The following is a 17,942-nucleotide window of genomic DNA, read 5'->3' on the forward strand; positions in this document are numbered from 1 at the left end:
ACTGCCGGAATGCACACATAGGTTGTTGCACTAGATGTAGTTCCTAAAAAGTATTCTCATCTGGAAATAATATAGAAACACGGAAATTAAATATGTCAGCCTTGATACGAAAGCTGGTATAGACAGCCAGGAGGGCAGAGAGTCTGTGTCGTACTATTTTCGAAGGGAATATAACTAGTACCACAGCAGACATTCGTTAAGATACAAAAGAACGTATCGGCAAACTTAACTACAGGGTAAGAATTGTTTCAGCTAGTGATAAAAACCATCAGAGCATTCAGTCTAAACCACACTCATACGCATTAAATAAGGAACAGAAAATATGTAGGAGGTGCATCAACAAGGAACCAGCACAAACCGTCCCCCCCCCCCCCCCCCCCCCCCAAAAAAAAAGGTCTGGTTGAACACAACAGAAAAAGGAAGTGTCAACAAAAAAAAAAAGGGCATTCTCGCTACTGAAATATGCAACATCTTGAACTGTGTCGTAGATAGGAGAACACAGCTGGAAAACCTGGGAGGTGTGGTCAGCGCTGGAGGGCCGCTCAGCGCTGCTGATGTCCCTATGCCAGGAGTAATAGAAAAGGGCCACACAGCGCAGAACGGAGGAAGAAGTTTGGGAGATACAGGGCAACAATAATTAATCTATATTAAGTGGATAAGACTGAAGACCGACAGTTTTGGGGCAATAAGAAAAGTACAATGTAAACATCCCATAATGTACGTTATTCTATCAGCACTGGTAGAGTCAGCCTGTAAGTCCCACAAGGTGTATGGAGAGAACCTTAAAATGTATACTTTCAGAATCCAGAGCCCAAATCAGATGGACATTAGGCATCTTCCCCTTGTCATCTTTGACCTGGGAGGGGGAAGGGTTTGCACAGAGGAGGACAAGACATCTCTTCATATATACAGCGATATCTGTCGGCACCTCCTCAACACTTTTGGCGAGGGTGGCGCACAGACACATAGTCACTGACTATTTAATACCATAAAGCAAATCCACCATACAAAATATAAAAATACCGGCCCAGCGACACTCATAGGGTACACGGGGAGGCCCAAGACAGGCGAGGGGACACTTAAGGGGGCACAAGCAGTTTTACACACAGAGATGGCAAGAGGAAGGGGCTCATTCTCTCTTAGAGATTTTAGCCCTCCCCCCCTTAATGACACAACAGGGTAGCGTGGGGGCTCAATCCTCTTTTTTATCCGTCTCATCCGTGTTGTCTGTGGGCACTTCCTTTGGCTGCTCTTCATATCTGGAAGAAAAGAGGAGGCAAGTGACAAAGGGTTCATCCAATACTAAAACCTCAAACTTCCTTATTCTTCAAACCCATCTCGCCTCCCATCAACGCCCCAGGATGAATAATTAACACGGTGTGCTTCTATACTGACTAATGGCTCATGTGGACGCTGTGCTAGTATTTCTTCTCTTAAATTATATTCCTTTAAAATATGAGGAATCCCACTACAGGGGCTTTAATCTGATATTCCAGTAAGACTAGTTTTGCCAGATCACTAGAGACTTGTGATTTCTGTAATCTGTCTACTGTAATTAAGTCATGTCCAACAGAATACAAAAACCTTGCAAACCCAGGTCATGTGGCAATTCTAGTTAAAATCCAGCCATTTCTAATCCTCATTATCCATAACCAGCAGTTTTCTACCTAGTTCATATACGCACCACCCTAGTCTTTGCTTTTTTTCTTATATCTAAACCAAAAACCAGTAGCAGTACTTGAGTTATCTGTAGGGGGTGCTATGGCACGCGTTGTGAAGTGTAAGTCGGAATGAGAGGGTTAGCGCTATGGAAATCACAGGGAAATGGTATAAATAGAAAGATGAAAGAAAGGAATTGGGAGGGCGATATGGCTAAATACCAAGAAAGAGCGAGAATTACTTTACGTAAATGCAGATATTACATTAGTTTGTGGTCAGTTAAAGTTGGGGAAGTTTGGGAGTGTCCTGGGCTATTATCTATATGTGTCCTAATAAGTCAGTAGGCATGGAGATAAAGGCAGTGTCATCTAGCTACGAAGCACCTGTCTGAATGCAGATAGGAGAAAGGCCCTTCACATGGAGCTGGGGTTCAGATGCCGCCTGCGGCGGGGGGAGCAGGTTTTCTGCTGCATGGATTCGGCCAGACTAGCAGGAGATCCAGAGACCGCCGGAAAGTGAGAGAGGCGAGGAGTATGAGGTAGGAGCTCCGCAGAGGACTCATAGCTGTGAAAGACGTGGGTGGGGGAAGAACAGGAGTGAAGAGGAAGAACGAGAGAAGAAGAGACGGGACAAGTGGGGTATGGTGACAAAACCAATGGGGGAAAAAAAGAGATAAGAGAACACAGGGGGTGAAAGAGGCTCAGTACAGAGAACAGCAAAAATGGGAGACAGGAAAGTTTGAAGACAGCAAGTTGCAGTGCTTGACCTCTTCTATTCTACTCCACTCCTCCTAGTGAAACCCCATGTAACCTGCTCACCTAAACATCTCAGTCAGTTCTCCTTTCAGCAAGGCAACGATCAGGGGGAATCCAATACAGGCTGGGACCAGGTACAGGAGAGCCGGCTGTGGGATCAAGTAAAGAGATCAGATAAATCGGTAACAGCAATTTTCTACGTTACATGGAGAGGAATTAATAAAGTATCTGGCTAGCAGAGGCACTGACGTATATATATATATATAAAATGTGAAGACACTGTGTGCCAATAGTTGGAAAGTTGCCATGCAATGCTCACCTGTGCGTGTTTGAAGGTGTGCATCACAAAAATGGTCAACGCCAGACCAAACACATACGCCACAAAGCTGGTGTAGAAATAAGTATGTGAATTCTTCTTCAAGCTGAAAAATATAAATACACTGCAATCAATCCTGGTCAGGTCTCAATAAATAAAACTCTCTCACTTATGTTTCATATTGAAACATAATATGCAAAACAAAACGCATCACACCACTCACATGGCCGTCATTGACTTCCCTTCCCATCCAACAGTTAAAGGGATCCTATAGTGCCAGGAAAAAAAGCCAGTTTTCCTGGCACTATAGGCTCCTGGAGTGCCCCTCTCCCTCGGAGACCCCCTCCTGCAGGGCTGAAGGGGTTAAAACCCCTACAGCCACTTGCCTGAATCCAGCACTGACGTCCCTCTGCGCTGGTCAGGCTCCGCCCATGCTCCTTCCCCGCCGTTCTCTGGAACGTTTTACATTGCAGCACTAAGTGCAAAGGGAGCACAGCACCCAGACCACTTCAATTAGCTGAAGTGGACTGGGTGCCTATTTTGTCACTTTAAGACACATTCCTGACGGGGATGTATTTTACCTTACATCCCTGCTTGCCTGGCAAGCCTCTAATAGACCTTTAGAAAATATGCCATTGAATAAAATCACCTATAACTTGTATTAAACTTTTTGTCATGCGATACTCTTATTTGTTTATTTTATATTAAACATTTAGCAAGGACATAATAATCCATGTTAGACAAGGTAAAGCCAGGGCACACATTGCAAATGAGGAGGAGAAAGATTTAACAGGGAACTAAGATGGAGGTGCCCAGCTGCATGATAACAGGGTGTGAATTTTTACTTTCAAATGTTATTAACACGTCAAAAAATATATAGGTGGTAGAAATAGGAATAAGTAAACAGTATATTAACATTTTTGGGATGGGACAGTTCCCTTTTAAACTCACACAAACACCAGTTTATGTTCTGTAGGTTTCGCGTGTGGTTCTATATAGACGCATCTGTCACGTTTCACTTGGTTTCAGAGGCTGTCGTCCCATACGAAGCCCAATCAGGTGAATGCAAGATAAATGGACCATTCTCCAATAACATCTAACATTTTAAATTGTGGAGAACAGAAATCAGAGCTGCAAAATTAGGGTAAGACCGCCACGCCATTACTTGGAATCACCTATTTTAGCCTTAATTTTGCAATTCAGATATCAGTTTGCTACAATTTGGAGTTTAGTGAAGAGCTCACAATCTAGTTTACTAAAATGGAGAATACAGCCAAACTGCAACCAGAAATAACCGCGCTGGGAATATGAATCCGTACATTTTAAGTTTGTCTAATAAGGCCATTTCTAATCTCTTATCAATTCTTCCTTGTTCCCTGTTGAGTAAATAGTAAAGACATTGCCTGGTACATTTCATACCCATAATCCCTCACGCCACTACACTCACCTGATGTCAAAACGAAGCAGCAGAGCAATGAAAATACCTGGAGAGGAAGAGAGCAAATAGGAGAAGTTGGCATACTGGTTTCTCTGCAGAACAAAGGAGGGGAGGAAGTGGCGGCTGTAATATTATATAGAATGCAGGTCATGTAATATTCCTAAATGATGCAAGGGGTACTCGTTAGCCCCGGCAGCATGTTATGTAATTAATTGCCATTTATTAAAGGAACACTATCACATTAGGAATACAAACCTGTATTACCAACAGCCTCCCAGCAGTGATGGGTGAGCCCATAGAGGTGAGTGTTTTCAAGACAACTTGGGATACAACATTGCCCCAAGCAGGATATAAACAAGATGTTTGTAGCTAGGGAAGGGACCTGCCAAGCCTGGCTGTGGCTAAACGCGTGTATATCAATGATTTATAAAAATAATTCCAGCTCCCCTCTTTAAAGCTTGGCATTTTGCACATTATCCACAAAATTGGCACTTCTGAGAAAATGTCCCAATTTATAATCTTTACATGCCTTTGAGATGCATGAGGCCAGGAGACACGTGAAGAAGCAATAATAGATGGTTTCATAGTTTGACATAAGACTGACCTGGAATGACGATGTCGCCAAGTCCCAGCATGGCGAAGTTATTGGCTTCCAGGCCCCTCTCAAGGAGGTCTTGGGGGAACACCACTGTCAGAAAGGGAAATAATGAAAAACACTGGTTAATGAAATACAACACGGGAATGGGCGTCTAAATGGGACTTTTTCAGCTATTGTAGAGCATAACGACTCAGCAAAGCATTGTGGGAGTAGTATCTTCACAACAGGTGGAGAGGCACCAGGTTGTTACCACTGACCCGGAAGAAGCACAAGGCAGAAAGAATCATAGGAGGAAGGGTATATAGGAAAACTGTAGGGAGAAATTTGGAAATTAAGCGAGAGTTAAAAAAAAAGAATGGGTGTGAGACATGAGCAGATGATTAAGACATGGGAAGAGTGAGAAGGAAATTGGGATAATTTAAAGATTTCTAAACAGAAACTTACATTTTATTGGTGCCTCGAAAGATTTAGCCACAGTAACCATGACATTGGTCCCAAAAACCTACATCAAAAGACAGAGGGGGGGGGGGGAATGATTAATTACTTTCACCTATCGCCCACCTGTCCATCGACACCAAAACATGACAGCATTCTGTATTAACTACTTTACTTACCCAAAAGATGTCGTAGATGAACAGCCCCCCCAACAGGATGCAGCCGGTACTGACGTTGTTCAGATGCAGAAGCTCCACGCCGTTAAGAGCAAAAGCCAAACCAAATAGGTTATTGGCAATCCAATGCTGGGGAGACAAAGTGAAACTAAACAAGAACATACTAGCAGTGAAGAACAGGTTGTGCGGTAGAGGCAGAAGGTAATAAACTGGACGTGATATCACACAAAGTCAGGAGACATAAAAATAATAGTCACTTGTCACCACGTTTCATATTAAGGTGAATAAAGTCTGCTTCATGTTAAGACATTCCCTAATTCTGTGCATTATTCTTGCTAGATTTGTACCAAATATATAGTTAGAAATTATTACCAAATGTTTAGTCTGCATTTTGACTGCACTGCAAGTGCCTCTAATCCCCACGTCTGATTTTGTTTCACAGTTAAAAAGGAAATCCTACTTCTGCAAATTAAACAGAGCTGTAGTCATATTCCAACCATTTATGCAAACCGCATTCTTGCATTAACTTAATGAAATCCCACGGGTAGCTCAAATTGTGTGTGTGATGTTGTCTGTCTCCAGGAATAATAAAAATTAAAACAAGTTTCTTAGACTGTAACAAACCACAAACTACTTTTCCAACACATGATGGCAGTGTTGAGTTAAATTCGCAATTATCAATCTCACTAAATCCATTAATGTAATTTATTTAGCCGTTTTTGCCACTTTTTTTTTTTTTTTAATTTTTTTTTTTTTGCAGTGCATATAGAGATTACAACTGGCTCTAGGTACCCCAACGGCATTCCTTGAGCTGCTTGGCATAGGTAACAAGTAGGGTAATTGTTAGACAGTGCACATTTTTAGTATAATAGGTTCAGGATAAGGTTACATGCTGGTATCACACTCTTTTTAAAATATGTAAGCTTTGTATAAAATTAAGAAGCAGGTGCAAGATTTCCCTGTCGCATAGGTAGGAACATGCTAATACAATAAACGATGTAGGGTCAAAAATTACAGGCTACGAATTGAACAGGACTGAGCTAGTATGTCCCCCTCAAAAATTGGGGAGTCTCTAACAAGCTATGCACACCTTATTGACTATGGACTACGCCTCAGATCGCGCAGTTGCTAATTAGTAAATTAAGGCACATTCAGACAATATTAAGATAGTTAGCAATATGCCTTTAACAATGCATGAGAGGGGGAGTTGAGAAATGGCATGCGGAGAAAGCACGGTAGACAATTTGGGGAGAGACTAGCTAACAGTGCAAAACATAATATTTTTTCAAGAAACTAGTTAGCCTTGGATGAGTCCCATAATAAGTGTTCATTGTTGTCTGGGGTATAGTCAAGGGACCCTAGAGTGTCCTGCTGCCCGGTACAGTCCATATGCTTGGTAAGTGGCGTGGTAAAGGCGCCTTGGGTTCGCCATTGGGATTCTGCAGGCTGCCGCCATACAATTGGTTCAGTGATAGTCTCTATCAGCCGATGTCTTCTCTTGTGGGACAGTGAGTAGTGGTCGGTGTGATGTTGAAGGCCGCGGTGGCAGTGCGCAGTGTGGTGACATCCTTCCAGCCCCAGGCTGTTTTGTAGGCCTGCATCTCGGTGCCACAAACTCGAAGACTACTGGAGCTTGAGTTGCTTCCCCTCTCGGGGGCAATGGAGGGCCTGCTGGTCTTTGGCCGCTTGCGGCGATAACGCCTCCTTGCTTGTGGACGATGCGTCCGGGGTAACGCCTCCTTGCTTGTGGACGATGCGTCCGGGGTTTCTCCCTTTTGGCCTTCAGCCCGGGTGGGCTCTGTGGTATGGGGGTGTGTGGGTTGCCTGTCGCTATGCCCGAGGGTTCCCCTCCCTGCCCCTGCCGCCAGCTGCCTCTCTTACCCGCCGTCTGTGCAGGTTCCTGAGTGCTTTGTGCTGCTCTTATGCGGTCGTTGAGTTGTGCCCAGAAACGGCTGAATATCGCGTTCAGGCGCCGAGCTGTGTCTCGTCGGATCAACTTTAGCTGTAGCTTATTATTTGCAGTCAGCGTGTCGGCTGTCGCCATCTTGGAGGAGCTGTGTGGGTGCCGGCTTTGCTTTATCTCCGCTTCGCTTCCCCGTATAGCTGGTGGATCCGAACAGACTTTGCAGACCGGGATGACCCCCGCCGGTCCAAAGGGGGGGTAGGAGGCGAGTAGCGTGGGGGTTCCATGCACTGGGTTACCCGCGAGGAGAGCGGCCGCCTCTCCCCTACAGGGTCTCAAGTAGGCCTCAAGTTGCTGGTGCCGGTTCCCGGTAGGCAGTGGGTTAACGGCTGGTATCCTTCGCTTTGTCCGGGTGTCCCCCACGTTTCTATCACCCTCCAGGTGCTGTACGTGCTTGTTTTTTGGGGTTTTTGCCCCAAATTGTGCCATTGCGTTCAGGAGCTCTGTAGCAGCACGTCCATGCAGCCCGGAAGCCAGGCTCCGCCCGTCACTTTAATCAACAACTGTCACGATTCCAAATATCTAAAGTAACTGCTATTATATAAAATAACTAATAAATAATTTGTTAAGTAAACATACCTTAAAGGGACATTCCAGAACTTTGCTTATTTGCAGTGAACTGAAGAGGCAGCAATTGCCCAGAGCACCTGCCTTGCAAAGACTTCTCATTGAGCTGCATTGGGAAGTCTGTGATTGGACAGCCACAGAAAGTCTGGGCGGGGTTAGAAGGGGAGGGCTTGCAAAGGCAGCATATCCAAGAGATCTGCAGTGTTTGCAAGCTGTTTTTAGATATAACCTCGATGAAAAAAAAAAAAACAATTAAATGCACGTAGGTTTTCATTTGGGGTATGTCTACTAAACAGCGATTTTTATTTTGTATTTGGGCGGTGGAGTGTCCCTTTAAGTGTCCTTCAACAGTAGGTAAATAACACAAAAAATAAAGAATTGAAGGGTTACTAACACCACCATGACCACTTTCGTGATTTCATTTTTGGTAGTCTATACCAACCTTTTCACTTACTATGCACCTACACTAAACTTACCCTACACTATCCCTAGCCCAGGATAAACCAAAATCCAGCATTTCTCACTTACCTTACTCTAACCCTAAGGAAACCCTCTGCAAATATCAGTACTGATATCAGCAATTGGTTTCCTGGTTAAAACAGTCAATGGTACGTAGCCGCCATCTACTGGCCGTTTTCAGTATTACAGGAAAATTTCCCTGTAATATTAAATCAAGCAATCTTTGCCAGCCAATTACACAGTGATCAGCGCTGGACAGCTGACAAAGCCAAGCACCGATCACAACCAGCTTCAGGACATGCAGAGAGACTGCCAGGGCTTGTTCAGACCCAGGGGTACTCTCTTTAGCCCTAGAATCACCACGGCTGAGCGCGATCGCTCAGCTGCAGTGATTTAAATGGGTTTACAGGGCTGTATGCAGTTCACACTGCATTGATTTCTATGGGGATTTAAACAGCTGTATACATAGGATGTCATATGAAGAAGCAGTGTATGCAGTGCAAGTCAGCACTCAGCACCAGTCTCTGTCCTACTCAGAGAGCAGTAGATGCAAGTGATGTCAGTGGGTAAAAGGGTCGAGACTGGGCAAGATCAATTTCATTAGAAAATCAACAAATTGTAAGGAATGTAAAGGCAGGGACAACTTCACTTTCTTCAACCACATTCAGGTCCAGACTACCTTATTTAGAGCTAAACCTGGCTGTATTCATGCGATTCTGCAAGGAAATAAAACCTTTTGATATATAATCCAGGCCTCACCTTCTTCAGGATGTACCAGACTCCAACGACTGAACTCAACCCGAGGCAGACAAGATCCCGAGTATCGAACTCGTAATTCAAAATGTCTACAAACCGAGAAACAAAACTAGTTAGACAGGGCACACACTCCCGGAAAACAGCATTGTACAATGCAGTAATTATTTTATGATTTATATAGTGCCAGCAAATTCTGTAGCGAAGTAAGCCAAGAGCAGAATAAACATGCAAGCAGTATATGTAACAATACTAGGGAAAGAAAATCCTGAGAGGCATGACAGACTTATTACTTCTGGTAGGAGCCTCTTGGTGAACATATATCATTTTTAACAATGTGGATACCTGCGGAATAAACTATTGCAAATTAGCAAATAAAGTAACATTGTCATAGTTATTGGTATATTGACATTTGCAGCTATTGCAACTAGAGAAAAACAAAAAGAGACAAATCAATATTTCTAGAGAGTCATTGTAGAGACCAGCAGTGCACATTTTAGGTTGTATGGCTAGGAGGGATATACAGTGAAAAGGTGAGGCATGTTTGGAGGGTCAAGGTCATCTTACAGTCTGGTGTCCACTGATGCCGGCGCTTAGGAGCCCGGGTAGGCCGCTGGGGTGCGGTGGAGATCCACCCTTCTGATATCAACTGGGAATTACATTTTGTCTATAAACATTGGGTACTCGGGTAGAGTTCCTGTCCGGTCGTCGGTGAGCTCAAGTATTATCCGTTGTGCCGGAGGCCAGTTGTTGTCCCCTGGGTGCAAACGGTTTTGCTGTGGAGGGGTTCCATCTATGGGGGGTTCGTTCTGCCCTGTGCTGTCCATTGGTGGCCATCGAGTCCGGCGGCAAACCCAGTGTGGCTAGCAGTCCTGCAGCTTCCGTGAGGTCTTTAGCGTCTTGTGTGACATTGTCCTAAAGGATCTGTAGGATCTGTGTGCCCTTCGCCAGCGGTATGATATCTTGTGTTGTCTAAGTATGGCAGTAAATGGTGCCATGGTTCTTCTCCACGCTAGAGTGTATCCTGACAGATCCGCAAAGAAGGTGAGGTGCATGTCCTCGAAGACATATGGCGTGTGGTCTCTGACCACGGACATTATCGCAGCTTTGTCTTTTCCGGTCAGGAAGCGGACCACCAGGTCCCTAGGGGATCCTTTTGGTGCTTTGGGCGATTTGGGAACTCGGAAGGATTCTTCTAGGCCTACCATCCTGCCTTGTCTCGTGGGTAGTAGTTCTATAAATAGTCGCCGCAGGAGGTGAGGCATCTCTTCGGTCAGTATGTCCTCCTTGATTCCCCTTATTTTCACGTTGTTTTTGCGCCTTGTGTCTTCCATTATGGCCAGGCGTTGGTCATTTGATTTGTGCTGCCGATGAAGTTGGTCTATCTCCCGTCGTAGGGAGGAGATTTGCTTGGTGTGTTCCCCGGAGGTTCCCTCCAAGGTGCCCAACCTGCCCGACAGGCCCCTTATGTCCTCGCGGATCTTAGCTGTGTCCGCCAGTATGGTATTCTGGAGGGTCGCTAGAAGCTTTGTGAGGACCTCGGTGGTGACCGGTGAGGAGTCAGTTCCTTTGGGGACCGTTTTGGTGGGTTGTGGTACAGACATTTCGTCTTCCTCCCCCTCCAGGTAGAAGTCATCTGATATATCCGAGAAGTTCTCGGGGTAGGCGGCCATCTTGGGCCTAGCCATGCTGTTAGCCCGGCGCAGGAGGTTGCCGATATTCTGGCTCGAATGTGGTTTGTCAGGCTTTAATTTTTTTGTTTTTCGGCCCATCCCTGTTCCCCAATATCAGGTGACTCCACGGGGGTAGGTATTGGGGGTTTTTGCGTCCCAGATGGGGTGTAATATTCTTTGATTGCTGGGAGCTCTCATGAAGTGTGTCTGCTCCGTTCAGTTGCTTGGCTCCGCCCCCCCTCAGCAATGTATTTAAATGCATTCGGCTAGAATAAAGTGCTCCCTGCGTGAAACGCGTTGTGCCATTGAGATTAACAGATTGTTGTGTACCTGCTTATGAACATGAGTTAATTTTTAACTTCAGTTGGTGCACTATCCTTATATTGCATATTACCTTTAATTTTCAAATAATAATAATAATAATAATAAAAAAGAAATCCCAGGAAACACCTCAGCCTCATTTACTCATCTCTTCCACTTCAAATATGAATAATATATGTATTTAACATTCAGTTACATATCTGCACAGGTGTGTTCTCACACCTCACCATACAAATTAAGTACACATTTATCTCCCCTAATGTACAGCTTAGAGATCTGTACTACTATACTATAAGAATTATTTATAATGAACATTTAACCTTTCCTCACACTCAAACCATGAATGTACAACAAATATGGCCGTTTCTTGCATCCAATATGGGTGCATTGACGTTTTTACAAATCATAATTTATTGCACTCATTTCAATATATCAAACAATACCTACTGTATTATTACAAACCGCTTTTAAAGCCAGATCGATGCCTATGCTTTTTTTGCCTCGCCAAGACACAAGTTAGCCATCTATTAAAGTAAATTCCACCTCACACCAACATATTCTGCGGTGCTGTACAACAGACAAACCGGACATGTCAGTAACGGCTACAGAACCAGTTTGATATACAGGAAGCACAGGTAAGACTGCCCTGTCTAAGAGTCCGAAGGCAGTGTGATCGAATTACACAAAATGCGGCATCTCACCTTCCTTGCTCTCCCCCGAGCCCTGGGTGAAGAGAAGCTGGTACTGTTTGTTAGGTATAGTTGCTGGTAATAGTCTGTTCATGGCTGGACTGAGAAACATATAAAGAGAGATAAACATGGTGAGATATTTGGAAGAGAGCGTCTTTAAGTAATTGTGGGATAGAGAAATGGTGCATTGTAAAGGATGAATACAAAAATTGGGCAGATGAATTGGAGACAGTTTTATGGGTGAAAAAAAGCAAGGTAAGGATGATGGTAGACAGAAAATGGGTGGGATGGGGGAGGAATTCAATCTGTAGGGTTACCTAATGGTGTGAGCCAATGCCAGAACTCCCAAAACGAAGAAATACATTGATAGAAGCAGGTTGATGTATTCCTGGGAGAAAATCTGGAATAAAGCGAAATAAAATGCTTAAAGTGTGCAGACTAAAGGAAATGGCCATGAGAACACCTGGGAAAAGTCAAATTAAAGACAGGCAGCTTTTAGTAGATACAACTCCTCTAAAACTCTACAATCCATCTGTTATTGTTACGGTTGCTAAAAGGCTTATGAGAGTCAAAGTTATATAACAACTATTGGTACATATGTTGATATCCATGCAGTATTAGCTTTTACTGAGCAAATTCACAATTTATAAAAACACACAAAAAATACATTAAACAGTTGTAGAAAATCAACAATTTTCGATCCTTTGAGGCTGGCTCACTGGTTTCAGTACGGAATGCAGAGAACCCGCGTATATATCCAACAGCACAAGAGAATTCAGTGCACTCCACCGACATTATGATACGTCGAACTCTAAATTCACAAGCTGGTGCGAGTAAGGACACGCAGCAATGACGGTCCTATCAGACCAAGACGCAGGCCCCAACAGCTCAGATGTGAAACAGGAGGAACCACTGAAGTCCCCTGCTCAAGTGTCAACCATCGCATTGGAGGTAGAGCAGGATGCACTCACACCGGCTACCAAGCAGGACATTCAAAGCCTATTGCAAGAATTGAGCCCTGCCGCAGACCTCAATGTAATTTGTACAGAATAACAAGCAGTGACCACACAAACACAGGCCTCTGAAAAGCATATCATAGACATACAGCAGGAGGTGATGGGTTTGTGAAAGTCCCTGCAACAAGTACAGTTCACTCAATGTGCAATCCCAACGAATACTAGCGCCAATATTAAAATCACAGAGTCATCTCAGATTAATTGCCTCGGCCACATTATCTTCGAGCCTACCACACACTCAAGCTAAAAAGACTGTACTGGATGGCTTTTTTCAAATCAACAAACATAGACAAGCCCCATCTTTGACCTCCTGGGGTGTAATTATCAGTTACTCTTTAACAGACAAAAACTACATCCTGGCAGCAGTGAGGGGCAAGACCCTGTTTGATTTCAAGACCTCTCAGCTCACCTTCTTTACGGGACTTAACCCGAAACACCTTGCAGTTTCACAGGTCCCTTAGTGCTGTAACAAGCCAATTACAGAATGCTGGTGTGGAGTCCCGACTGTCACTACGATCCACTAAAGTTGTCCAAGGCAGTACCACACTGAGACATACCTCACTGAATGAGTCTGCTTCATTCTTCCACACATTGGAGATACCACTGCAGTCCATGGCTCCAGCTGCCCCTTCTACCTCGCATGCTCGGGACCCTGAAAGGTTTTTGTAGGTTACCTCACTATAGTGGGTGCTGTATCAGTTCCTGTGAGGGAACTTCAGGCTCTCATTTGTGACTAATTTCCCCCTCACCCAGTGTCTCCGTTGGTTAAGGTGACTTATACCTACCGATATATAAAAACACAGCATCTGCAGGCTCCTGGTGTTCTTAATGCCCCACTATCATGTTTGCATTTACTGAACATGTTCACACCTCGTAGTCTACTGACCTTTCGGTTCATACATTTCATAATCAGAATAATGTAACCTAAAGTTTGGGCTTTTTTTTGTTCCTCCATTTAATTTCTTTTGGTAGTCTGGAATGCCTGCTAGCCTAACGAGTGTTTTATTAGTAATTCCTTTAACATAGTTAAATCGCCGAGGAGAGGGTCGCTTATCATATAATGTCGATGCTACTTTTTTGATATTAGGCAGATTACGGGTTACACACTGTGTGGTATTTGTTGCATCTAGCAATGCCTTAGACAATATTGTCACACTTCTAAAAATGAAAAAAAGGTATAAAGAATATCTGATGACTGACAACTGTTTAGTTATATGCCATAGATTATTCTTTATTGCATATATTACACAATTTGTACCTTTGCAACATTACCTCAATAAAAAAAACAGACTGACCCCCCCAAAAAAATAGTTGCAGAAATCAACCTACAGATTAACTAATTATTATTGGCATTTACATAGCGCCAACCTATTCCGCAGCGCTTTACGATGTTATAAAGTAGGAAATGTAAGAAATAAGACAATTACAAAATGTTACCGGAACAATAGGTTGATGAAAACCCTACTAACGCAAGCTTACAGTCTAAAGGAGGTGGATTATAACAAACACAGTAGGAAGGGCTTTACCATTTCTCCTCCGTAGGGAGAGTGCCCTGGGAGCTGTGGGCGGGTGTCTGCATAGTTGGCGTCGGATTGTAGGGCGAATCCAGGACGCTGCTTGTTTCAACTCTAGCTTAAAGATCCGACCTTTGGTATGGAGTTCTGTCCAGAGGCTCGCGCCAAGCTGGTCAAAGAACTCTAGAGTATGTGTTGGTGGCTTGATGTGGGTTCTCCCCTTCGCGGGCTGCATCCCAGCCGCCATCTTGGTTAGGCCCTGGCCTTTCTGCCTGTCTGTGGGCTTTGTTGCTTGATTGGGGGTGATCGTCCCCAGCGAGGACCGGGATAACCCCCACCGGTCCAGGGGGGGAAGCAGGGCAATGTGTGCTTCTCGTTTGTGAGCGGGTCCCTTGCTGGGTGAACGGCTGCCTCCCTCATGCTGCAGGCTCCGCTTAGTTTTAGGCCGCATGGCCGGTTCAGGCTCTTGTAGTGAGGATCGGCACGGGACAGGTATCATTCTGTTTCCTGCTAGGTCCTATGACACTTTCCAAGCTCCTTAAGTTTCTGGCTTCTGTTGTTTTGACAGGATTAGTGGGATTGTGTCTGCTGGTGCTGGAGCTGGAGCTTTCAAAAATCACGTCCGGCCATCTTGGCTATCAGGCCCCACCCCCCATGGGCAATATTTTTAAGATGGAAATGGCAGGATTTGGCAATAGACTGCATGTGAGGTGCAAATATAAGGCCACGATCAGAGAACACCAAGACAGAGAGAGCTTGCACAGACAGGCTGATGCTGGTACAATCAACTTGCAGGGAGAGCGAAAGAAGAGGATCAGGAATATGAGGAGAAAAGATAAAAAACTCGGTTTTAGAGAGATTGAGTTTCAGAAAGCGGGAGGACATCCAATCAGAGATGGAAGAAAGTCAAATAGTGACACGTTGTAGGACTACTTTGTCTTATGGTAAATCCTTAAGTTACAAAACATGACAAATTATTGCCGTCAGGTTTTGACACTTCCCGCAGCCATTGCTAGCAATGGTTATGGGAAAAGGCATTATCTTGCTCAATGTGGGATAAAATCTATGGAGGCTCCTGCGGTCTCACTGGATCTACCATAGATATTAGTGCTGTACTCTCACACATGTGCAAGACTACAGCACTGGTGTGAGCTCCTGGTAGATGAAGCATCAGGGTCTGAAAATTGCAGCACCTGCAAGGGACAGCATCAGGTTCGAATAACTCCCCTTCGCTGCACCCCTGGGCCACCACGCACAAAGCAATGTCACCATCGAAAAACATCCAGAGACCCCAAGAAGGTGATAGAGCCACTTTATATTAACTAAAAGGTTTACAGCCTGCTCAGCAAAGGATGAACTTAAATCTTATTGTGGCGTAGTTATTGCAAAATCTCCAATATCAAAGAAATAAAGTTGCTTTTAAAATAGGTGATACAGTACAGCTGAACCAATATCAGTGGCTACTTTTAAAGAGTATGAACAGAGTATGAATCTTTTCCAGAAATCTAGAGAAACAATTTTATAAAATTGCTTCTGCTTAAAACCAAAATAGAAGCCAGGTAAAAAAAATATTTAAAAAAAAAAACGATTAATCGAACGCAATACAGTTAAAATACACACAATATTCAGCACTTACTTTAAAGAATATATAGAGTCCAAAGAGAGTACAACTGGCAATGATCGGAAACCGAGCAGCATCTCGGCTAGTAATTGTTTCAGGCATGTCACTGGAATTCTGCAGAGGTGATGAGAAAAGGTTTATACATTAGGAAGCTGAAAGTAACAGGTAAAAAAAAAAATTGGTATGACATAACTGGTGGCAGTTGCTGATATTACATAGATAAAACATATTGTATTTCTGACAAATCTAGATTACAATGTTTTATTTAGGACAGAGTTAAACTGTGTAACATGAAATTACAAAATTAAATGCTTCTCTAAAGAATTATAACCAGAGTTTGATTGTGTCCATGCCACCCTCGCCACATCACATCACATCAGTACTCGACTGATCTGGTACTTGAGAGGAAGGAACTTACTACGGTACTTATCAAACAAAATCTGCTAGACCTAAAATGAGGGCTCCTGAGTGGCATATGCTGACATTTAATGTCACTAATGCCAGTTCTCCGAGTCAATAGACAATTTGGGTTTACCAGAATGGATCCAGAGCTCTTATGAAGGCCCCTCATTTCTCCAGTCAAGGGCCACAGATTGACAGCTTGGGATTTCCCAGCAGTTATGCAATTAGCTTCAGCTCTACCAGCCAGGGTCCCCTTATTACTCCCAGCCAGGGGCCACTGCCATGGGATCCTGTCAGGTCCTGCCATCAGTTGAATAATTAGGGCTCCATATTCCCAGCCAGTGGTCACTGCTTCAGGTCCACCAGAGTAACAGCTTTCTCCCAGCCAGGGGCCCCTTATTACTCCAAACCTAAAGCCGCCATCTGTTACAGTAATAAGGGCTCCATATGCTCAGCCAGGGACCACTGCTTGAGACCCAGCTTACTCCTAGCCCGGGGTCCCTTATTACTACCAGCCAGGGCCACTTCAATGGGTTTCTTGACAGGTCATACAATCAGCCCCAGCCAGGGGCCACTACCTGGGGCCCTCCCACAGTCCCGGCCAGGGTCCCCTTATTACTCCCAGCCATGGGCCCTCCTAAGGTCCCAGCCAGGGGCCACTACCTGGGGCCCACCTAAGGTCCAAGCCAGGGGCCACTACCTGGGGCCACTACCTGGAGCCCTCCTAAGGTACCAGACAGGGGCCCCTTATTACTCCCAGCCAGGGGCCCCTTATTACTCCCAGCCAGGGGCTCCTTATTACTCCCAGCCAGGCTCCCACAGGCTGCTCACCTTGCCCCGGGCACAGCTGACACTCCTCATGGCCCCGAAGAAGATGGGCAGGAGGGCCATGGTGAGGAGGCTGCCATAGGCCAGCGCGGCACCCTCGGGGGAGCTCCCCAGCTTGGCGGTGCCGTTCGCGGCCGCCTCGGTCTCATTGAGCAGAGCGGCGGGTTCCAGCTCCGCCATGTCCGGTGTCTGAGGGGGTTCCTGCTCTCACTGCTCGCTCGGCTTCCCTGGCTCAGCCGGTAAGGACACGTTACAGAAACCTGCGGGAAGTGACGTCAAATTCAGGGGACGGGCTGTGCATACAGAGTGCTAAACAACAACCACAACGCAGCGGCCGCTCCGTGTCTCCGCCACCGGGAGCCATTTTGTTGAAGACTCTTCATTGAATGTCAATGCACGCTGGTCTCCAGTTAAATGGCCGCCGCCGTAGAACTCCGCGCTCCGCGCTGGGGACACATTGTGAAAGGACAGGCATGAGTGCGTCACGCCTTCTCCGGGGATTAGAACTCCATTGTCTGAGGCTCCTGGCAATCTCCTAGCAACCAGGGGGAGGTGGTATCTAGGGGGCGGGGCTTAGTGTCAGAAAATATACAGTGACTCAATGTATCACAGCTGGGGCTTATTCACTAAACTGTGAATTGTAAGACCAGGGAACATGAAATGTTGGACTTAATCAGCTGAACTTGTAAAAATAAAACAAAAAAACACCCAGTTCACTAAATGGAAATTTTTTAAGGAATTTGAAGTGAATTTCAAATT

At 44.9% G+C, this 17,942-nt stretch overlaps 1 protein-coding gene across 2 annotated transcripts; it reads right to left on the bottom strand.

The window, feature by feature from the left end:
* Positions 1-899: 899 nt before the first annotated feature.
* Positions 900-17,457, bottom strand: HM13 (histocompatibility minor 13). Of its 2 annotated transcripts, XM_063459513.1 has the most exons (13): positions 17,187-17,457; positions 15,969-16,067; positions 12,120-12,202; positions 11,815-11,903; positions 9,126-9,211; positions 5,381-5,506; positions 5,211-5,268; positions 4,773-4,856; positions 4,178-4,214; positions 2,734-2,836; positions 2,478-2,563; positions 2,043-2,223; positions 900-1,259 (listed from the first exon to the last, which is right to left on the bottom strand). In XM_063459513.1, exons 1-12 carry the CDS (start codon positions 17,361-17,363, stop codon positions 2,073-2,075), a joined length of 1,179 nt encoding a protein of 392 aa, XP_063315583.1. In that variant the 5' UTR covers positions 17,364-17,457; the 3' UTR covers positions 900-1,259; positions 2,043-2,072. The 2 variants fall into 2 exon arrangements, with proteins under 2 accessions (XP_063315583.1, XP_063315584.1); XM_063459514.1 differs by lacking the exon at positions 2,043-2,223 and having other exon boundaries at positions 17,187-17,455.
* Positions 17,458-17,942: the final 485 nt, after the last annotated feature.

Source organism: Pelobates fuscus, chromosome 6, assembly GCF_036172605.1.
Source record: "Pelobates fuscus isolate aPelFus1 chromosome 6, aPelFus1.pri, whole genome shotgun sequence".
Classification (NCBI taxonomy): domain Eukaryota; kingdom Metazoa; phylum Chordata; class Amphibia; order Anura; family Pelobatidae; genus Pelobates; species Pelobates fuscus.